The sequence below is a fragment of the Plasmodium gallinaceum genome (assembly GCF_900005855.1).
Source record: "Plasmodium gallinaceum strain 8A genome assembly, contig: PGAL8A_v1_98, whole genome shotgun sequence".
Taxonomy (NCBI): domain Eukaryota; phylum Apicomplexa; class Aconoidasida; order Haemosporida; family Plasmodiidae; genus Plasmodium; species Plasmodium gallinaceum.
In genome coordinates this window covers 939,723-962,893 of record NW_021628265.1, presented here as the reverse complement: position 1 = coordinate 962,893, position 23,171 = coordinate 939,723, and the positions used below count along the sequence as shown (strand labels likewise).

General features: G+C 17.7%; 7 protein-coding genes across 7 annotated transcripts; 2 read left to right on the top strand and 5 right to left on the bottom strand.

Moving 5' to 3' along the window:
• Positions 1-389: 389 nt before the first annotated feature.
• On the top strand, positions 390-4,265 carry PGAL8A_00350700 (neutral-sphingomyelinase activation factor protein, putative; the record flags this gene model as incomplete). Its single annotated transcript, XM_028672553.1, has 1 exon — positions 390-4,265. The coding sequence occupies one exon, from the start codon at positions 390-392 to the stop codon at positions 4,263-4,265; it is 3,876 nt and encodes a 1,291-aa protein (XP_028529094.1).
• A 540-nt stretch (positions 4,266-4,805) lies between these two features.
• PGAL8A_00350600 (endoplasmic reticulum oxidoreductin, putative) lies at positions 4,806-6,672 on the bottom strand (the record flags this gene model as incomplete). The annotated part of the gene is made up of 5 exons (XM_028672552.1): positions 4,806-4,944; positions 5,044-5,147; positions 5,220-5,446; positions 5,575-5,918; positions 6,095-6,672. 5 exons carry the CDS (start codon positions 6,670-6,672, stop codon positions 4,806-4,808), a joined length of 1,392 nt encoding a protein of 463 aa, XP_028529093.1.
• Positions 6,673-7,618: 946 nt separating this feature from the next.
• PGAL8A_00350500 (splicing factor, putative) lies at positions 7,619-8,314 on the bottom strand (the record flags this gene model as incomplete). Its single annotated transcript, XM_028672551.1, has 3 exons — positions 7,619-7,777; positions 7,879-7,982; positions 8,140-8,314. 3 exons carry the CDS (start codon positions 8,312-8,314, stop codon positions 7,619-7,621), a joined length of 438 nt encoding a protein of 145 aa, XP_028529092.1.
• A 1,307-nt stretch (positions 8,315-9,621) lies between these two features.
• On the bottom strand, positions 9,622-13,176 carry PGAL8A_00350400 (conserved Plasmodium protein, unknown function; the record flags this gene model as incomplete). The annotated part of the gene is made up of 1 exon (XM_028672550.1): positions 9,622-13,176. One exon carries the CDS (start codon positions 13,174-13,176, stop codon positions 9,622-9,624), a length of 3,555 nt encoding a protein of 1,184 aa, XP_028529091.1.
• Positions 13,177-14,252: 1,076 nt separating this feature from the next.
• Positions 14,253-14,860, bottom strand: PGAL8A_00350300 (mitochondrial ribosomal protein L37, putative; the record flags this gene model as incomplete). The annotated part of the gene is made up of 2 exons (XM_028672549.1): positions 14,253-14,387; positions 14,549-14,860. The coding sequence occupies 2 exons, from the start codon at positions 14,858-14,860 to the stop codon at positions 14,253-14,255; spliced, it is 447 nt and encodes a 148-aa protein (XP_028529090.1).
• A 778-nt stretch (positions 14,861-15,638) lies between these two features.
• PGAL8A_00350200 (RAP protein, putative) lies at positions 15,639-17,738 on the bottom strand (the record flags this gene model as incomplete). The annotated part of the gene is made up of 1 exon (XM_028672548.1): positions 15,639-17,738. One exon carries the CDS (start codon positions 17,736-17,738, stop codon positions 15,639-15,641), a length of 2,100 nt encoding a protein of 699 aa, XP_028529089.1.
• A 1,570-nt stretch (positions 17,739-19,308) lies between these two features.
• PGAL8A_00350100 (conserved Plasmodium protein, unknown function) lies at positions 19,309-22,437 on the top strand (the record flags this gene model as incomplete). Its single annotated transcript, XM_028672547.1, has 1 exon — positions 19,309-22,437. The coding sequence occupies one exon, from the start codon at positions 19,309-19,311 to the stop codon at positions 22,435-22,437; it is 3,129 nt and encodes a 1,042-aa protein (XP_028529088.1).
• Between the last annotated feature and the right edge of the window lie 734 nt (positions 22,438-23,171).

The window sequence follows — 23,171 nt, the reverse complement described above, 5'->3', positions numbered from 1 at the left end:
AAAAATTTTTTTTTTTTTTTTTTTTTTTTTTTTTTTATATATAAAGTTACAATTAAAAAACAATTCTAATTTTTTTATTGTATCATTTATTTATTTGTGGGAAACTATTGATGTTTTCTTTTTTTTTTTTTTTTTTTAATATTTTATTTCTGAAAAAATTTCACATAAAATAATTAAATATGCATAAAAGCATTTTTGATTTTATAACATATTCATTATCCTTTTAAAAAAAAAAATTCTACAAAAAATATATAAATTTAAATTATTTCTTAATAAAATATAAATATGTATATATAATTTTTTTTTAACCTTTTTTTTTTTTTTTTTTTTTTTTTTTTTCCCCTTTTTATTAAACATGTAAACCCTAATAAAAGCATAAATTGAAAAACATGGAAAAAACAAAAATAAGATATTTTAATTTACTATTTTTAGAAGAAGATGAAGAATATATGGATGACATGTTAATAACAATGAAAAAAAAAGAAAATGGAAATTTTGTTAATAAAAGAGGACGATTAAGGTTATGTTCGAGATCTTTAGTATTTGAACCTTATAATATTGATGATGATGTATTAAAGTTTCCTTTTAGAAAATTAGAAAATATAAAATTAAATGCATTTAAAAATGAATTAATTGTAAGAACAGTTGAACTTATAAAAATAAAAACAATTATATATAATAAAAAAACAAGATGCATATCTCAATTTGCTTATGAAAGACAATATAAAAAAACTGAAAATATGATAAATGACTATAATGAGTACTATAATGAATTTAAAAATATTAATAATGACAATATAGATGAAAAAATAAAAGAATTTGAAAAAATATTAAATAATTTCGATGAATATAGTGATGATACTAATACATCTAATAATATGGTAAAGGATAACATAAATTTAATATCGGATAAAGTAGGAGGTATAAATATACAAAATAAAAAAGTTAATGATAATAATACAACAAATAGCTATATGTATATATTTACCTGTGAAAACTCTCCTGGTATGACAAAAAAATTAAATCATATTTATGACATATTAATAAAAATAAAAATAGCCATGTTAATCCATGAAAAACAAATGGAAATATTAATAAAAGAGAAAAAAAACAAACAGGCTAAAAACTATAATAGTAGTAATAATAATACATTAAATAAAAATAATAGAAAAGAAATAAATTTAGAAAAATATATAGAAGATATAATAGAAAAGTTAACAATAAATATAAAATTTGATATAAGTAGTATAAATATTCATGAAAAAATTATAAGTAATAAAATTGAAGGATATTGGGTATTTAAAGTATCTCCATTATTAAAAGTTAAAGGAATACTAAATATCACAAATAAATATATTTATTTTCAGCCTAATCCTAACTTTACGAATAAAAAAGAAAAAAAGTGGCAGATTAAAAATATAGTCCATGTTTTTAAAAGAATTATAACTATGAAACCAAATGCATTAGAAATAATTTTTTATAATGAGAAAAAAAAATATAATTCTTTATATATAGAATTTATCTCATTTGATGAAAGACAAATGATTATAAATGTATTAAAAAGAATAAAACCACAATGCTTTTTTATCGAAGAAAATAAAGAATTCATTTATTTAATACAAGAAAAATGGATTAATGGATTTATAACAAACTATGAATATCTAGATTTTCTAAATTGTGTAGCTGGAAGAAGCAGAAAAGATTTTTCACAATATCCTGTTTTTCCATGGATATTATCAGATTATTCAAGTGAGAAAATAAATTTAAATGATGAAAATGTTTATAGAAATTTATCAAAACCCATAGGTTGTTTAAATGAGAATAGATTAAATTCTTTAATTGAAAAAATGCAAGATCATGAATATTTTTATGGCTCACATTATTCTACATTAGCTTATGTTGTCTATTTTTTAATTCGCTTATATCCAGAATGCCAATTAAAATTACAAAGTGGTAAATTTGATACACTCTCAAGAATGTTTTTATCAATTGAAAGCACTTTCAATACTGCTTTAAATGCTAATTCTTCTTTTATAGAAATATTACCTGAATTCTATGAAGATGATGACAGTTTTTTAAAAAACAATTTAAATATTAATACTTGTGAAGGAAATATAAATGATGTAATTTTACCAAAATGGTGTAATAATTCAAAAAATTTTTTAATTATTATGAAAAATGCATTAGAAAGCAATTATGTAAATCAACATTTAAATGAATGGATAGATTTAATATTTGGTTATAAACAAAATGGCAAAATTGCAAAAGAAAATTTTAATTTATTTCATCCATTAACCTATATGCATGCCATTTTAAATGAAAAAATATCAAGTGAATATAACATAGATAATGAGAAAAAGAAAACGGGAGAAGATACTCAGTTTGATAAAAATTTTAATCATAAAATTAAATCCTTAATTATATCTATGTCACCAAAAGCATTAAAAACACAATTACATGAATTTGGGCAATGTCCTTTTCAAATTTTTAAAGAACGCCATCCACCAAAAAAAAAAATTAAAAAATTTTATTATGATGAAAAAATAAAAAATTTTCCATGGTATTATTCAAGTATTATTAATGAAATGTTAAAAGAAGAATATTTAAAAAAAAATGAAAAAAAAAAAAAAAAATCAAACAAAAATAGTAAAAACATCCTGAACAATCAAGACAAGGATGAATATAGCGATGAAAATATTAGTGAAAATTTTGATGATGAATTTACATTAAATAATGAAAATAATAAAAAAAAAAAGGATTTTCTTACAAGAAAAATATCACATATGAATGATGATAATAATTATATAAAAAATATAAATAAAAGAGAGAAGGAAAAATATTATGATTATTTTAAAAGATATAATTGGGAATTGCACAAATCAGATAATATACCTTGTAATATAAAAGGTGTTAGTAATAATCAAAATAATATATGTTTTGCTTGCAAAAATGGATATATAAAATTAATAACATTTTTTGATATATTAAATTACGAAATTAAAGACAATAAAAATTTAATATCATTAAAACTTAGTAACGAAAATTTCTCTTGTGTAACAGATTTTCTTCACAATTATATTCTCGGAACTATCAATGGAAATATTGTTTTTTTAAATCCTCAAAGCATTTTAAAAACAAAAAAATGCATAAAAAAGGATGATAAAAACACTGATGATAAAATACATAAAAATAAAATAAAAAATGAAAATAAAAACAAAACAAATAAGGATGCTTCTATTTTTTCAGACTATTCCAACATTTCCCTTGATGATTCTAGTAATTCTTTGTTTTCTTCTTTTGACGAAATATTTGAATATGATTCTTTATATGAAAGATCAAAAAATAAAAGAAAAGAATTCATATATAATGATAATATATATAATAAATTAATTATTAAAAAAATTCATAATGACACTATTAACTGTATGAATTCCAATGATAATTATCTAGTTACAGGTTCATCTGATGAAACATTGCAACTAATAAATATAGAAAACAATTTTGAAATTATACAAACTTATGATAACTTCAGTTATCCTGTTAAGTATGTTCAATTAAAAGGTAAGTTGCTGTTTACAAGATCAGACAACTTTAAATTATTTGATATCAGAACACCTAAGAAAAAAATTCATTTAAATAACTTAAATAATAATAAAATCTTTTTAAACATTTCATCAAATGAATCAGTTCCCTTAATTAATAATGAACAGTCACACTTGTTTTGCAATTCTATTAAAGAAAAAGTGTATGATGAAAACTACATACATATAAACTATATTAATCCGCAGTATTTATTCGAAAAAAGAATAAAAAAAAATATTAATTCTGTTTTTACGAAAAATTTTGATAACATAATTTATTCTTCTATAGTTAATGATTATATTATTTTGTGTGTTGATAAAAAAAACAATTTTTACTTTTATGATATAAAAAGTGAAAATTGGCATAACATAATATCTAAAAATTTAAATCAAACAAAAAAAAAAGAAATTATTTCTGCCTCATCTAATAAACAGCAATTATGTTCTATAAATAAAAGTGGTGAAATTTTTTTAGAACACATTAGTTTTTGTAATAATTGCGATAATAATAATACCTCAAAAACAAACTTTTTCAATACAAATTCTTCCATTATACCGTCATATATTTCTTTCTTAAATTATTATGATTTAGAAGAAATGGAAAATTATGATTTGTGTAACTATATTTTATTAACAGGAATAAACGGAAATATAGAAATTTTTAAAAAAATTCAGTGTGATTGAAAAAAGAATTAAAATAAGAAAATAAAAATTTTACTTAATTTTAAAAAAAAAAAAAAAAAAAAAATGAACCATAAATTTTAAATGATAAAAAAGAATTTTTATAAAGGAAAATCATTTAAAAATACATAATAACGTAAAATAAACACTAAAAAAATAAATAAAATAGTAAAAAAATTTATTATATATATATTATAAAATCCATAAAGTTAATAATTATAGAAATTATTAAATACTTCTCATATTTGATGGAGTTATATTTTATCATAACATATATAATAAGGTAAAAAATTTCTTTATGTAATTTTAATAAACAAAAAATAGAAATGAATAATTTACATATTTAAAAAAAAATATATATATATATGTTAACTTTATTTTTTTATTTCTAATATTTTTTATTTCTAATATTTTTTATATATTTAATTTTTTTTTTTTTTTTTTTTTTTTTTGGATTTTTTTTTTGATTATATTTACATTTTTAGCTTAAATTATTTTTTACATTAATTTTAATTTTTTTTTTTTTTTTTTTGGATATAATTTTTAAGTTAATTTTCTTTTTTTTTTATAATTCCTTATTGTTACAAAAATTACAGAATATATTATTAAAAAAGTGAACAACAAAAAAGATAATAAATAGAATATAAATATAGTCTTCCTTAATTTTAATCTCTCCTGAAACCTAAAGGAAAAAGAGGGAAAAAAAAAAAAAAAAAAAAAAAAACCATTATTGCTTAAAAAAATAAATAAATAAAATCGCAAATAATTAATATTTCTTTACTTATGTATAATTATTATAGAATCTGCAAAATAATATAGAGCATTTATTAAAGCAGTAATTTCATTTCTTTCAAGAGAGCCTATATGTTCATTACTTACTCCTTCCTATATAATATATAATTTATATCTATAAATTTTATTATTTTATTTATTTTAATTTTTTTTTTTTTTTTTTACCACTAAAGCTATTTGTAAAGCTGTTGTTTTTAATTTTCCATGTAATCTACATTTTACACATGGTACACAATCAAGAATTTTTGTTATATTCTTAAATTTTGATAATATTTCTTTTCCTTGAGTTGGGAATAATGGTTCTAAGAACTCTTTTGAAGAACACGAATGATAAGAATTTTCTAACAATTCATTTAATAGTTTAACAGCTGCTTTATCATCTTCTTCATAACCTAAAAAAAAAAAATGTTAAAAAAAGTAAATATAAATATATAAAAAAAAAAAAAAAAAGTACGATAAAAATTCCCAAATAACTAAATTAATAAAATTTTTTTTTTTTTTTTTATTTTTCTTCTTTTACCTGAATTACATTTACATTGTTTAAATAAAGATTTTAATCTACACATAGCTCTTAATAATATAGCAAATGTGAAATATAAATTTTCAATTCTATCAGGATATAACCCAATTTTTTCTTTAAAAAAAGAAACACTATAATCATAGTTTAACTTGGGATATTGATCAAAACTAAATTTATTATTTAATTTATTTTCTTCTAATATATTATCATTTTTCAAGTAATAATATTCTGATGATAAAACAGCTATGTTTGATTGCATTCCTGATATTATTTTATAAAAACTATTCATTTCTTCACATTGTCTATCAGCATTTATAAAACAATTTTCTTTATAAATCATATCCCTATTTTGAAAAAATAATAAAAAACATAGAGAAATATATATATATATATATATATATATTTAAATTAATGTAATTAACAAAATAATATATATAATTATTAATATAAATGAATATAACTTGTATATTTAATTATATAAATTTTAACATGAATATATATAAAAAGGAATTTGTATAACCATATATTCTTCCCCTCATAAGCAGTAAAACATGGAGAATTATAAACTAAATCTACATATGATAAAAATCCTTCATTAGACGGAGCATATATTCCTAATATATCATTATATAATTTACTTTCTGTAAAAGTTTTTTTTAAATCTTCATTAGACAATTTATCTTCAATTATTTCAATTTCGTTAGTTCTAAAATTATATGGAATTTTATCATCATCACATTCACAAACACTGCATTTTTTCATTTCTTTACATTTTTCACTAATTTTCAAAAATTTACATGATATATGTAGATTAACTTTAAATATTCGAAAATAATCCTTTTGTTTTAATTCTTTCAAAATAGGATAAACTTTATAAGCATCTTTTTCAATATCTTTCATATGTAAACCTAATATTTTTTCATTATTTATATAACTTAACGGATATTGAACTTCAAATATATTAAAATATAATAATATCTCATTAATTTTTTTAGATATTCTTTTATGATAAGAAAGAAAAACATCAAATTTCTTAGCTTTTAAAAATATACCAAAAAATATTAGAGTGAAGAAAAAAGAAAAAATAGGAATTTTCATTTTTAGAACTTTATTAGAAAATCTTGATAAATTAATAATAAAGATAAATAATATTTATATATATATATATGAGGATATGAAAATATTAATTTTTTTCTTTGTAATATACAGAATTGAAAAAATGTAAAAAAATAAGATATAAAATATTAAGTATATATAAATACGAAAAAAAAAAGTTTAAGTAACAAAAAAAAAACAAAGGAAAAAAAACAAAAAAAAAAAAAAAAAAAAAAAAAAAAAAAAAAAAAAAAANNNNAATTGAAAAAATGTAAAAAAATAAGATATAAAATATTAAGTATATATAAATACGAAAAAAAAAAGTTTAAGTAAAAAAAAAAAAACAAAGGTAAAAAAACAAAAAAAAAAAAAAGAAAACAAAAGATAGGAAATAGAAAAAATATAAATACACAAAAAAAAAAAAAAAATAAAATAAAATAAATAATAAATATTTATATACAAGCAATAAAAAGAAATAACTAAAATAAAAACATCCTTAATTCTTTATATTTAAAAATAAAATATAAAAAAATTCATATAAATGAAAATTAAAAAAAAAAATAAACAATTAAAGCACCTCATCATTAATAAGTGTTTTTATAAAAAACGTACTTAATTTACAATTTTAAATTTTATTTCAAAATTTAATTTTAATTGAATAATTTAAAAGTTTCAATTCTTTTTTTTTTTTTTTTTTTCTTTTTAAATTTCAAGAATTACAATATAAAAAATAAAACAAGAAACCTTAAAAAAAAAAAAAAATTTAAATATATTGTACTAATATGTATTTACACGTATTTTTATAAGCCTTTTTAAACTTTTTAATAAAAAAAATTAAGAAAAGTGTATAAAAAAAAAATTAATAAATAAATAAATATAGAAATAAAAATTAGAATTAAATAATAATAAAAATGAAAAAAGAAAAAAAAAAAAAAAGAAAATAGAATAATTAAATTAACATCTGCTCAATTAAGTCTTTTAATTCCGTTATTTGTGTTTCTAAAGGTGAACCATCTTTAGTTATAATAGAAGATGCAATTACTGATCTTGAAATACCACAAGCTCTACCTAATGCCATTTTACTTCTAACATAAACATAAGGAGTGTTCTGAAAAAAAAAAAAAAAGAAAAAAGAAAAATATGAAAATAAACTATTTTTTTTTTTTTTTTTTTTTTTTTGTTAAATTTTTGAGTATTTATAATTTCTACTTTATCTTCACAAACTAATGGAATATGTGAAATAATTTCTAATGGTTTCGCATCTGCTGCTAAAATTACTAATTCTGATATTCCTTTATGCAAACTTTTCACAGCTATAATAAATAAAAAAAAATATATATCCATTAAATGTATAAATATAACATATGTCTTATATAAAATGAATATTTATTAAAAGGTAAAATATGTATATATATATATATATATATATATATATATATATATATATATATATATATATGTATATATTACTTTCGTTTGCTCCTCTTTTTAATTGTCTATAAACTGTTGCCCTTTGAACTATATCTAAAATTTGATTTGTTAATTCAGGAGATGCTAATGGAAAAATTTTGGCATTAATTTCTTCTTCCTTTTCTTCAATATTTGAATTATTTGTATTTTCTACTGATATTAATGTATTTGACATTTTTTAAAATATTATATACTTAAAAAAAAATATATATATATATATATATATATCTAAATGTATTAAAAGCTTTCAAAAAAAAATTGTACAGTTAAAAAATTTACATATAATGTTTATATAATTACAGAAATTTTTAAAATATATGTTGGATTAATAATTTTAAAAGAAATTTTTTACTATTATTATTTTTTCCTTTTTGATTCATTCATATTTAAATATTTTTTTTTTTATTATGACTTTCTGATATTTTTATATATTTTATGTTTTTATATGTGACTATAATATATTTTATTTAAAATGTTTTTTATAAATATATATATACATATACAATTTTATTTGTATTATTTTAATTATTATATCTTCTTTTTTTAAAAATTTATAAAAAAAAAAAAAAAAAAATATATATATATTGCTGAACTTTTTTTTTATTTTCTATTAATGTTGATTAATAAATTAAAACAATATAGTTCTATCCTCTTTTTTTTTTTTTTTTTTTTTTTTTTTTTTAAATAAAATGATGTTACGAAATGTTTAATTTTAGAATTAAAAAAAAAAAAAAAAAAAAAAAGAAAATTTAAATTGTAATTTAGATAAAATTTTTATGTTTAAAAATAATTACCATATATATACCAGAATTGTAAAAAGAATTATTTCCAAAAAAATATTAATGTACTACTTTTTTTATTATTTTGTTTATTCTATGATTTTATATTCGTTCTACATATATAGCATGTTATTTTTCCTTATGCAGAAATACATTTATATATATTATTTCCTTCTAATAATTAATAAAAAAAAAATAAGCTTTATTAAAAATTTACTAATTAAATTACCTAATATTTAACAAGAGTTTTTTATTTAAAAAAATGATATAAATTATTATCATATATATATATATATATATATATTGTATTGGTTTTATAAATAATAGTACTTATAAAAATTAAGATAAATATAAATATATTTTTACATTTATTGAATTTTTTATGACAAATTAAAAAATAATACATAAAATATATATATATCAAAAAGAAGAAAAAATTGTATCTCAAAGTAACAGAAAATATTCAAAAATAAAAGTAGCTATCACGTAATTCAAAATAATTTAAAGAAAAAAAAATATGAAAAAATTTGAAGTATACAAAAAAAAAAAAAAAAAAAAAAATTAAATTTTAAAATAAAACCAAGTTTTATCTTTAAAAAATTATATTAAATATTATAAAAAAAAAAAATAAATAAATAATGAGCATAATGAAATGATGGATAACAAATTGGTAAAAAATATATATATATATATATATATATTTCTAAAATCCTGAAAATTGATTATCTAATATGCCAAAACCATTAAATAAATAATGAACTGTTATATCCTTAAAATATATATTTTTAATTATTTGAGGTGTTAATATAAAATATTGTGGCTTTGAATAATAATCAATTTGAATATATTTATAATCATAATCATGTAGAAAATATTTTTTATATAAAACTGGATTAGATAAGCATGATAACAATTCAAAAATCCTTTTTTCATTAAAATGATCTAATCCTTGATTTAATTCATCCAAAACATAAAAACCATTTTTGGTTAGTTTTTGGATGGATAAAATATACAACATAGTTGTTAAAGATCGCTCACCACCTGATTGATGAGATATAGATAATAGCAAAAAAGGAGAATTTTTTTTAAACTTTACTTTTATAAATAATTGACACTTTTCATAATTGTCATTTTTTTTTATTAAGTCAATCTTTCCGCTATATTCTGGATTTATAAAACTCATAAATTTTTGAAAATTGTAATTTAAAAAAATAATATATTCATTTATATTATTAGACCAAGTAGGTAAAATGAACTGTATTTGCTTGTCACATCCTTCTAAAAGTTTTTTAAAATCATTTATTTCTTTTTTTTTATTTTCTATTGTCTCTTTATGTTTCTCAATTGAAATAACAATCATATTATATTTTTCCTCGCTTTTATCTAGATTACTATATATTTTTTGTTGAATTACACATTCTTGTAACTTTTTTTCTATTTCTTCTAAAGATAAATGAATATCATCAAGTGATGAAATTTCTTCTTTTTTCAGTTCTTTTTTTTGTGCTTTTATCAATTGTTCTAACTCACCTATATCACATATATAAGATGATAATTTCGTTTTTTCTAATTGAATGTTATTTTTTAAAGTTTCATGTTTTTCTTCACTCTCCAAGTTTTGATTTTTAATAATAGACAAATAACGTTTCCATTGATTCAATTCATGAAAAATTTTAAAAACTTCTTTATCGTATTTATTATGTTCTTTTAATATATTAAAATATTGCTCACATATTTTAATTTTTTTGTCGTTCAATAAATTGATATTCTTGGTAATACTATTTTTTTTATCATCGATAATGTTTTCCCCTCTTAAATATAAACTCAAATTTTCTTCTATACTTTTTAATTCATTCTGTAAAAGTAAAAGTTTTTTTTTTTTTATATTTATTTCATTTTGTTGCAAAATAATTCTATTATATTCGTCATTTTTATCTTTTTTTATTTTATCAAATTCAAGAAATTTTTTCTTTAAATTTTCTAATTCTATTTCACATTCTTTTTTCTTTTCATTTAATTGAGTTAAATCTTTTTTGACATCACTATTAATATAATATAAAATTTTGCATTTCTTTTCTATAAAAAATGAATTATCTATATATATCTTTTTATCAAAATTGCTTATCCTGTAACGATGTACATTATTATCACAAAAATAAAAAAGACTAGTAACATCTTCATTTAATTGTTTAGATAATTCGATTAACATAAAATTGTTAAATTCATTTATTTCCTCAGTACTCTTATTTTTAAATATATCATTTTTGACAATAAATGCAATATTTATTGGTATAAAATTTATTAACCCATTTTTTATAACATCTGGACTTTCAAATAATTCATAGAGAAAACATTCTACACCCCTTTTTTTCATTTCATTAGTAACATAACAAAATTTATGAGTCTCTTTAGATATAGTAATAACTGATAATTTATATTTTTTATATAAAGATTCTAACAAAGTTTTATTTTCTTTGTTAATTAAGAGAAAACTATAAAAATATTTTTTTAAAAAAAACTCCAATATATAATCAAATTCTGGTTTTATACATTTAATATATTTGCATATAGGGCCATAAATAATATTTTTTCTTGATAATTCTTCGATTATTTCACAATTTATTTCATTTTGATTAGTAATTTTTGATTCATCATATTTTTTTTTTAAATTTTGTAAAAAATTATCACTTAATAAATTATGATTTTGAACAATATTTTTTATATTTTTTTTATAATTCATAATTCTTTCCCTTAAAGTAAACTCAATACTATTTAACAATTTTTCTTCTTGTATATTTTGATAATTTTGCCTTTTTTTTAATTTTTCTGTAAGAGAATTAAATTCTGATTGCAAAGAATACTTTTTCATTAAAAGTTGTTTATTTTCATTAGATAATTCCTTTAAATGTAACTCTAAATTTTTACGTTTACTTTCCATATTATCACTACATTTCTCTTTTTCTTTAAAAAAGAGTTTTATTTGTTCTATCTCTTCTTTTATTTTTTTTTTTTTTTTATCTAAATCTTTTATATACTCCTTATTTTCATAAACATTTTGAACTGTGTCATCCATAATTTTTTCCTCTTTTATAATTTGTTCTTCTATCTCCTCTAGCTTTATATTTAGCTTTAAGTAATTATTAATTGAATCTTTTATAATATTTTTTTTTTTATTATATTCTAATGATAAATTATTTATAACTTTATGGCATTTTTCTAATTCAGATAAATAATGTTTTAAAGTATTGAAATGTTCATCTTTTTCTTTAATTAATAAATTTACATTTTCTCTTGTATTTTCTAATTCCTTTTTTTTTATATCCAACAATAAAATATATTTTTTTACTCTATATAATTTCATAGTTACAAGTAAATTTTTAAAATTTTCAAATTTAGCTTTCTTACTTTCTAAATCATTGATTAATTTTTCTTCTTCAGCAATTTCATGTTCATAAGTTACAATTTTATGCTCTCCATTTTTCTTTTCTTCAATTAATTTTTTTAAGTAATTATAATTATCTAAAAGACTTTTATCTATAGCTAAAAGTGTGTATTCAAATAATTCTTCAGAATTAAGTCTAGAAAACTTGCTAACATTTTCTTGAGGCATAAAAGTAATTAAATTGTCTAAATTTAAATTAAATTCTTTTTGAATATCTAATATTTTTGAAAAATTTACTTTTTCATTATTAACAAACCAAAAACTCTCAACTTTTTTATCTATAATATTCATAATTCTTTTAATACAAATATTGATTTCTTCATTACATTTTAAAATTATCTCTATATAGCTTTTTTTTTCTCCTTTTTTAATAAAATTAATTAATTCTTTATTTCTAGATAATATATTAGAATTATAACCTAAACCAAACACTAATGCACATACAATCGAAGATTTTCCGCTAGCATTTGCTGCAGCTATTAAATTTATGCCTTCAGCTGCTTTTAATTTTACTGGTCCACTAAAAACCATCCAGTTATATAAAGTTATTTCAATTATTGCTCCTTTTTTTAACTTTTTAAAATTACCACTATTACTTGAAGAACTAGAATTAATTAATTCAGAACCTTTCTCTATGTTAATGTCATTATTTCCATTATTATTTATGATATCATTATTTATGCTATTTATATTAGGTAACTTATGTTTTTCTCCTTTTTTATTTAAAACATTTCCAATATCTTCACTTGAATTATTATTTTTTTTATTGGATAAATTTTGTGAAGCAACTAGTTTACTTTTATTTGAACAAACCATTTTGTGCATAATCTTTTCATATTGTTTTATATTTTATTATTTTTATATATTTTTATATTCATTTATAATATACAAATGTTAATAGAATTATGCTATAAATTTTTGGTTATAAGCATATATATACACGAATAATGCAAACTATTATATTACACCAAAAACACTTATTTCATTTTATAATTGATTATATCATCAGTTATATACTTATTTATATTTTTAAATATTAATAAGTGTATATAGTTAACAAAGTTTTTTCTATTTTTTTTATTCCTTTTAAATATATTTCTGTATCTTCTAAGATTATTCTAATTTTATAAATATATATAAACATAAGCATATATAAATAAAAACTTATACGAAGTTATAAAAATTTATAATAAAATAATAAAACAAAAAAAGCTAAATATTACCAATAATCTCCAAAAAAAAAAAAAAAAAAAGAAGAAAAAATATAAGAAAATTCTTAAAAATATTTTTTTCCTTCTTTCATATGTATTTAGATTAAAATTAAAAAAAGGAATTAGTATATTTTTATTGGCTAATTTAAAAAAAAATTATATATATATACTTCATAATATTATTTTTTTATTTGTTTTATTCTTTTCATTACAAAAATTAATGTGAAAAGAATAATATTTGTAAATGTATTACTTAAAAAAATAATAATTTTTAAATTAGAATAAAAATAAATTTTTATTTATTACATCACATTTCATATATGAGTAACATTAATGTAAAACTTATCCATAATATTTATAATAAAATGTAAACTATCATTTATTAAAAATGGATATTTAAATATGTAAAAATATTTTTAATGCATAAAAAAAAAAAAAAAAAAAAAAAAAAAAAAAAACTTTAGTGAAATAATTTTTAAGCCTTTTTTTATATTTCATTTATTATATCTCTACAAAATATTTATTAATACAACTTAAAAAATAAAAATTATAAACTAAAAAATAAAAAAAAAAGGTAGATAAATTAAGAAAAATTCAGTAATGTGTATTAATTTACATTAAAAGTTGACAAATATATAAACATCTACTTTATTTATGTTTTTATTTCTTTTTTTTTTCAATTTAAAGATCCCAGAAAATTGGTTTTACTGTTGATCTTTTTGACTTTTTTAATCTTAAATTATTCAATTTAATTAAATTTTTATTATGTAATCTACGAAAACGATGATAATCTTCAGCAGTAGCATTTTCAATATCCTAAAACAAAAAATATTTATATAAAGAAATAAAGACATAAAAATTTATATAATTTTTTTCACATATATATAAAAAGATATAATAAATTCATTTAAATAACAAGATATTCTTTTACAAAAAAAAAAAAAAAATTTTCATATAATTCTTTTTTTTAATTCTACCTTGCCATATAAAAACATTAAAGCTAACTCGCCATAACTTTTCAAAGGTTTTTCTAACTTCCATAGCCATTTAGGATATGCATAGTCAGGTAATATTTCATGATCTTTTTCAACTGTATTATAAATATTAAAAACGTGAGCTTTTTCACTACTTTCTGTTATATTTTCTGTATCTTTTTTATCTTGTCCCTTTTTTCCAGATTTTACCTTTGGAGCTAATTTACATTTACTTATAAATATATTTCTTAAATATATGGGAAATATAGATTTTTTTGATGTAAATAAAATATCATTTTTGTATAATTGTAACATTGTTATATTTTTTTCATTTTTATTAATAAATGTTCAATATCTTTCTATTCATCGTATATATATATTTTAAATTGTTCTGTACAAATATTTTTTTTTTTTTTTTTTTATAAATTGCCCATGTATTAGTGTATATTTTTTATGAAATTTTAAAAGTTAACTTTTTTATTTGTATATCTTGTATTTTTTATTTAACAAAATATCTTATGTCTCTTTTAATTTCATTACAATTTATTTTTTTTTTAAAAAATTAACTTTATAAAAAAATATATTTTTTTTTTTTTTATTTGCATTATATAAATAAATGTTTTAACATTTTATTTTTTTTTTTAATAATTGTACCATTTATTTATATAAACCTTTTTGCTATTTATGTTGCTTAATTAAAAAATTTATATTTTTTTATATTAAGTAGTTTTTTTTTATTTCACCTATATTCTTTTAATACAAAAAAAAAAAAAAAAATAAATAAATAATATTTCTTTTTTCTTAACTCCAATCATTGAATATGTTTGGTTATTATTTTTATACATTTTATATTATTTTTTTATATTTCTACATAAATTAGCAATTGAACTCTTCTATTTATATGAATATATAAAAAATTTTATTTTAAATTTATTTAAATTTTTCTCTATAAATATTCATAAAAAGAATGAAAAAAAAACTTAAAAAAAAAAAAAAAAAAAAATTATAAAAAGAATTCCACAAAATAAAACAAAGATATGTAGAAAAACAAATTTCTTAATTTTTATACCTAAAGGAAAAAAATGTTATAATTTTATATTTTTATTGATTGCATATATACAGGTGAGGAAGTTAATATAGCATTTGGTAAAACACTATACAAATAATCAATTTTTTGTTTTTCATCATGTAAATTATTCCATATTCGATAAGATACATGAATAACTTTATATCCCATCTGTGACAAGAATTTATGTCTCCATTTTGATAAACTAGTTAGATTCTCTGAATTTAAGTAATATTGAAAATGAGCATTTAATTCAATGATATAATTTGAACAAGGATGATAAATATCAACTATAAATGGACCACAATTTATTGAATTTAGATGTTCTATTTTTAACATTTTTAATATATCACTAACCTCCTTATGTAAGATACTCGTATAACCACCGCATATTTTATCTCCTATTTTAACATATTCTTTATCCTTTCCATTATTTTTTTCTTTTTCTTTAATACTATTATTATTCATTAATTTTTGTTTATTACATAATTTTGTTTTTTCAACTGAATATTCTTCATTATCACTTGATTCTTCTTCATTATCATCACTTGAATATTCATCATCACTTGAATATTCATCATTACTTGAATAATCATCATCACTTGAATAATCATCATCACTTGAATATTCATCGTTGAATTTCTCTCTCTTCCTTAATTTTTTCAAATAATTTTTATGATTTATTTTATTAATTTTTTTTAAATTACTTCCATTTGAATAATTTTGCAAAAACCTCTTTTGCTCTTCATTGAGTCTGTTATATATAGATTTGTTAAATAATACAATGTATAGATATAGTATTTGTAAATGCCTTGTATAATAATTAAAATGTTCTTTATGAAATGTTGCAAGAGATATAAATTTTATAATCATTTCTTCATTAAAAAGTTCAAGAAAAGTTATAGCCTTAATTGCTTTTAAATTTTTGCCTGTAAAATTATTTAATCGTTCATGTAAAGTTATTTGTAAAGCTTTACTATAAACGTTATTTGCTAGACCTAATTTAGAAATAGAATTAGCAGATTTTATTAAAAAATTATTTCTTAATATTGGCCAACATAAAGTCATATTTTTTAATGCATAAATTAATTTAAAATCATTCCATTTTAACCTTGAACTGGCTTGAAAAAGATATACATAATGCTTTGGTTTCATATCATTTTCTCTTTTAAATATTTCACTCATTATATCATTAACCATTTTTTTATTAGTAACTTTAACAGATGCAATAGTTTGTAAATATCTTAGAAGACTTCTTACATGAACTTTTGTTGATATAGTTATTACTCTATTCATAAAAGCTAACCATAATTCCATATCTATTTCTTTTCCTTTTCTTACTAATTTGGCTTCATTCATCATTAAAAATCGTAATTCTCTTGCCTTCACGGAATTTATAGTTGATACATCAGGTGTACAGTAATTATCAAAAATCCAATATTTTTTTGAATTAATTCTTATCTTTTTTTCTTTTTTCTTCATATCAAAGGGAATATTTTTTTCTAATAATTCATCATTTACATTATTTTTGTTTTTTATCTCATTTAATAATTTTATTTCATTTTCATTTAATTTTTTTTTATCAATTTTGTCTAACTGTCTTTCTCTATCTCTTATGAATGATTTATAAAAAGAACTTTCTTTCATTCCATATACTCCTTTTTTTTCAAACGGATTTGGTAAATACCAAAAAGTGTTTATTTCATTTTTTTTTTTTTCTTCCTTAAAATCTTTTATATCTAAATTCACACTATTTTTTCCTTTTTTCAATAAATTTTTTATACTTAATTTGTCATCATTTTTTTCGCTTTTCTCTTTTTTAAGCAATTTTTTATATTCATGAGGTTTTAGTTTTTTTCTTTCTTTTATCTTTATTTCTTCCACCAAGTTATAATCTCCATTATAATTCTTACTTGTTTCATTGAAGTTATTATTTGAATCCAATTTTTTATTTTCATTTAATGATATTATTTTATGAGGAACATTAAAATCTTGTTCTTGTTTTAAATAGGATTTTTCCACTTTAGGTAACATCCATTTTTTATTTCTTTTAACCCACGCCCTTCTTTTAGAAATTTTTATTTTCATTAACTTGCTTAAAAACTTTACATTTGTAAAAAACAACATGTTTTAAAAAAAAAGTATTTTTAATTTCATTTTTTAAAGCATATTTACAAAAATCTATTTTAAAAATATATTTATAAAAACATGTACTAAAAAGTATTTATAAAAACTATCTTTAGAGCATATTTTTCTTTTTATTCATTTTAATCATTGCATGGATATTATAAAAACGTTATGGCTATGTTTCAACAAGATTTTTTTTTTTTTTTTAAATTGAAAAATTTTTTAAAATTATAACAAGATTCTTAAGCCATATTATTGTAACTTTTTTTTTTTTTTTTTTAATATTTTTAATAATTAAATTTTTAGTAAAAAAAAACTACCATTTTTACACAAATAGAAGTAAATACTTTAATATATATTATTTTTATAATTTTGTTTCATTATTATTTTTTTTTTTTTTTTTTTTTTTTTTTTTAATAACAAAAAAATTCTCATTTAATTATAAATTTCTTTTGTGTTATTAAAAACTTTTTTCTATAACACATGCTTACAAAAATTTATTATTATTTTTACATTAATTAGTGAAGCATCTTTTTTTTTTTTTTTCATCTTTAAAAAAATTTTATGAAAAAAGAATGCTCCCAAACATTAATTTGTTTATTATCTTATAAACTACTCATATGCCTATTTATTTGTTATTTATTTATTATTATTTTTTTATTTCAAAATGCATTTAAAAAAGAAAATAGCTATATATATAGAAAAAAATTTAGTTGATTATTAATGATATATATGAATAAGAACACCTTCATATTACATTCCTTGATATATTCTAATATACATACATTATTAAAATTGTTTATTTTAATATATTAATCTCCATATATTTTTTCTTTTATAATTGATATAATAAATATAATTATTTCAATATATATAGAGGGAGAGAAATATTTTATGTTTTATTTTTGTAAAGCATATGTTAAATTGTAAATTGCTTTAAATATGTTTTTATGTGGTGAATATATAAGTATAAGAAATAATGGAATAAGAAAAAATTAATTTCAGTTAAATAATTTCGTTATATTTTTTTAATTTTGAATTTAAATAATTTAAATATTTAAAAAAAAAAAAAAAAAAAAAAAAAATTAAAGCATAATAAACCATACAATGATGTAAATTTATTTAGATTAAAACTAAAACTCAAACATAATAAATAAAAAATTTTATGTATATATATGCATTTTCTTTTTTTTTTTTTTTCTATATATTACAATTTTGTTATTAAATACAACTTCATAAATATTAAATGAAAATAGTTTTGCAATATTATTTGTAAATTCATGCGCCGTATAATATTCTTTCATCTTATTTATTTTATTTTATTTTATTTTTTTTTTTTTTTTTGTTTGTTAGAAGTTGAAAAAATGATATAAAAATGAAATTTCTTGTATACTTTTTTTTTTTTTTTTTTGTGTCCAAAAAAATAAATTTTCATATTCATCTTTGAATTGAATTCATTTGATTTCTTTTTATATTCTTTTAGGAATATAAATATTTTGAGTGGCATATATTTTTTTAAATTCTTTTTATATATTTTTTATGCTATTATTTTTTTTTTTTTTTTTTACAAATGAATATTTTTATTAGATATTTATTTTTATATTCATTTATATTAGTATATGTAAATAGTATATCTAATAATACTCAAGACAATGGGAAAAATATTAATGATTCAAAAGATGAAGTAAAAAAAGCTTTTGATAATGGTAATTTTAATAAACTAGAAGAAATTTTAAGTCAACTTAAGGAGAATAAAGGGAATTTAAATAGTAGTAACAACTTAAATGCATTCAAAGATATTTTTAATTCTAATTCTGCATCTGAATTTAATTTACAAAATTTATTAAAATTATTAAATTTATCAAATAAAAGTAATAATTCTGAAAGCATAAATAATAATACAAATTTTAATAATGTAGATATTAATAAATGGATGGAATTATTAAAGCAATTTAATAATTCTAAGAAAGATAATATTCAACAAACTGGGAATGAAAGTAATGAAAACGATAAAAATAGTAATGAAAGTAATAATAAATTAAATGAAGTGAAAAAAGAAAGCTATATAGAAAATTTAAATAATTTATTAAAAAATATAAACATAAATAATAAAGAGAATAACAATAATGCAAACACCTCAATTTCTCTTAACCAATTAGCAAATTTATTTGGACAACTACATAATAATAATAATAATAATAACAATAATAATAATAACAGTAATAATAATAATAATAATAAAGTATTTAAAGATATTGAAGATTTATTTAGTAAATTTGTAAATTCAAATAATCAAAAAAAAAGCCCATACTCATTAGATAAAAGTGTGATGGATAATTCTTCATCCAAAAAAGAATCAGTTTTATTAGAATATAATAACAATGAAAAATATTTAAGTGATTTACAAAATATATTAAATCAAAATAAGGATAAAAAGAATGTAAATGAAAAGAATGAAAAATTAAAAAAGTTTTTTTCATCATTAAAAGGTAAATATAATCCCTACTCTTATGAAAGAAAAATTTTAAATGATTTAATTAATGAAGATGATATTAAAAATAAATATAATCTAGACGATTCTTTTGAAAAATATATTATTGAAAATTACCAAGAAGATGAAGAATATGAAGAAATGAGTGATGAAGAAAAAGAGAAAAAAACAGAAATGTTTGAAGATATAAATGAATTAGACGATAACGATATTATAGAAAGTGGTTCCATTAGTAATAAATTACTAAGAAAAAATAAGATAGAAAACGATAATTTATTAAGAAAGCTATCTATTGATGATAGTGACACCATACAAGAATGTAACTGTTCTAATAAAATTAAAAATTGCATATTGTCATATATAAATTATGAAAATTTAGAATACATGTTAGAAAGTTTGGATATAGATGTAAAAACATTAATAAGAAGATATATTGGTGATAAAAATACAAAATTTCAGAAGACGGATTCATTTTTAATACCATTACCTCCATTAAATGCTAATACAGATGTTGAAAATACATCTAATTATGTTTTAAGAGTCCCTCGTGTTTTATTTTTAACCACAAGAAAATCCTTTTCTTCCTCCCTTGATAGATATTTTTATAATTTATATAATATAATGGGATCTCAATTAAAATGGAATACTTATATGTGGGGATATGGTTTTAAATATTACCCAGTATTTTTTCCTAAAAATTTACATATGTTATTAAATAGCTATTCTGGACAAATTGGTAGTGATCCATTTGATATTATATTTATTCATAATAGCTTTGTTTCGAATTATTATAATCATTTTTTTTTTTTGAAAAATATGCCCAAATTAACCACGTTGATATATATAAATGATGGATGGGACAGTAATGTGAAAACTACTTTTTTGAATTTATTTCCTCACATATTTTTTCAAAATCAAGTAAATATTTTTGAATTTAATCCTTTAAATAATATTGATACAGTTAAGGAAAAAAAAAAGCTATTCAATAGTTTGTGGAACAAAGTTTCGAATAGCAACGTTAGTAATGTTATTACTAATAGACATAAAAAAAAAAATGAATTAAAAAGCAAGCCATCATCTGATAAAGAACAAATGTTAGAAAATGAAAATGATAGTAAAACATTATGGGCATTTTTACCACATGGAGTAAATCATTGTTGTTCAAAAAATTTTAATTTATGTTTTGAATCAAAAGAGACTGATAATAATAACATTAATTTTTATTATGATCGTGCAAGAAAAATTGAAAACACTCACACACCAAACTATGAGCTCAGTTATTCCTTATTGGATTTATTTTTACAAGAATGTAATTTTAAAGAAACATCAATTTTTAGTAACTCTACTAGAGATATTGACATTTTATTTTTATATAATACCACATCTAGTAATTATAAGGATTATCTTGTTCAAAAAATAATGGATTACATATATAACAAAAATATTGATAATTTAAAAAATAAAATTCTTAAGTATGAAGTTGATTTATATTACTGGAAAGTATGGGGATTACAAACTACTCATAAACTCATAAAAAATAAAATTAAAGAATATACACAATATTTGCAAAGAAGCAAAGTGTGTGTAATAAGTTCAAAATATGCTGGTATGCTAAATAAGATGGTTATTGATGCTCTGTTTAATGGTTGTGTTGTTATTACAGATAAGAGTCATAACAAAGATATAAATAAATTTTTAATTTCCACTCATATACCTTTTGAATATTATGAAATATCTGACCTAATTTATAATAAAGAAAATATGAATTCGTTGGCAAAAGATCTTATTAATAAAATAAATACAACACTTCAAGAAGTAAATAGTGGAAAAAGAGACAAAATGAGAATAGAAGCTTTCAAAACTGTTTTAAATACTTATACATACACCGGTATAATATTAAATTGGATAATTCCTTCTTTATATTTTCATTATAATAAAGAAAAATATGAAATTACCAATAATTATTTTGTTTTACCACAATATTTTGAAAACATTATTTCCAAAAGTTTAAAAACAACCAGTGCTAAAAGAGAAAAAATTATTGCAAATATTGATTTGTCTTTGCAAGAAGATCTTATTATGAATAATAATGAAGTAGCAGCTTGGTGCATAATATGGATATTCATTTTTTCAATAATATTTTTTTATATTTTAAAAAATAGTAATATTATCAGCTTTTTTATAAAAAAAAAAAAAAGTTATAGATAATTACAATATAAACATATATGATTGTTCATGTGGATATATATATTATTTGTTTCTTATAAATAATAAAAAGAAAATTCACTAATTGTATTTATTAGAATTATATAGATTTCTTTTATATTTATAAATTATTCTTTTTATAATTATTTTTATAAATAATTTTTTTTTTTATTATTATTAGAACTTTAATCTTTTTATAGGTATATATATATATATATATAAGATATTTATTATATTATTTTCATTCTAATATTTTATAGTGATTTTTACAAAAAAAATAATACAATATATTTTATTTTTTTTAATTTGTTATCTCTATTTCTAAATTATAAAATTTCATGGTAATTAATTTATATTTTATATTATATTTATAAAACTTTATAAAAAAAAAAAAAATTAAGAAATATATTTTATAAATTTTTATGATGTGCTTTGCTTTTTTTTATGATTAAATTTTTCTTATGAATAATTTTTTTTTGAATTTATATATATTTTCTATATACCCATAATAAAAAATTTACATATTTTTTTAACATAAATTTTGCTATCTAAAAAAAAAAAGAAAATAATTGTTAATATTGTTCTAATACCTATAAATCATTATTTTATTTTATTTTATTTTTTTTATATTATTAATATTCAATAAATATTCAGTTGATTCTTTATTTATTTATATATTATTTTACACAATTAACACTTTGTTTTTTATGCTTTTTTTTTTTTTTTTTTTTTTTGAA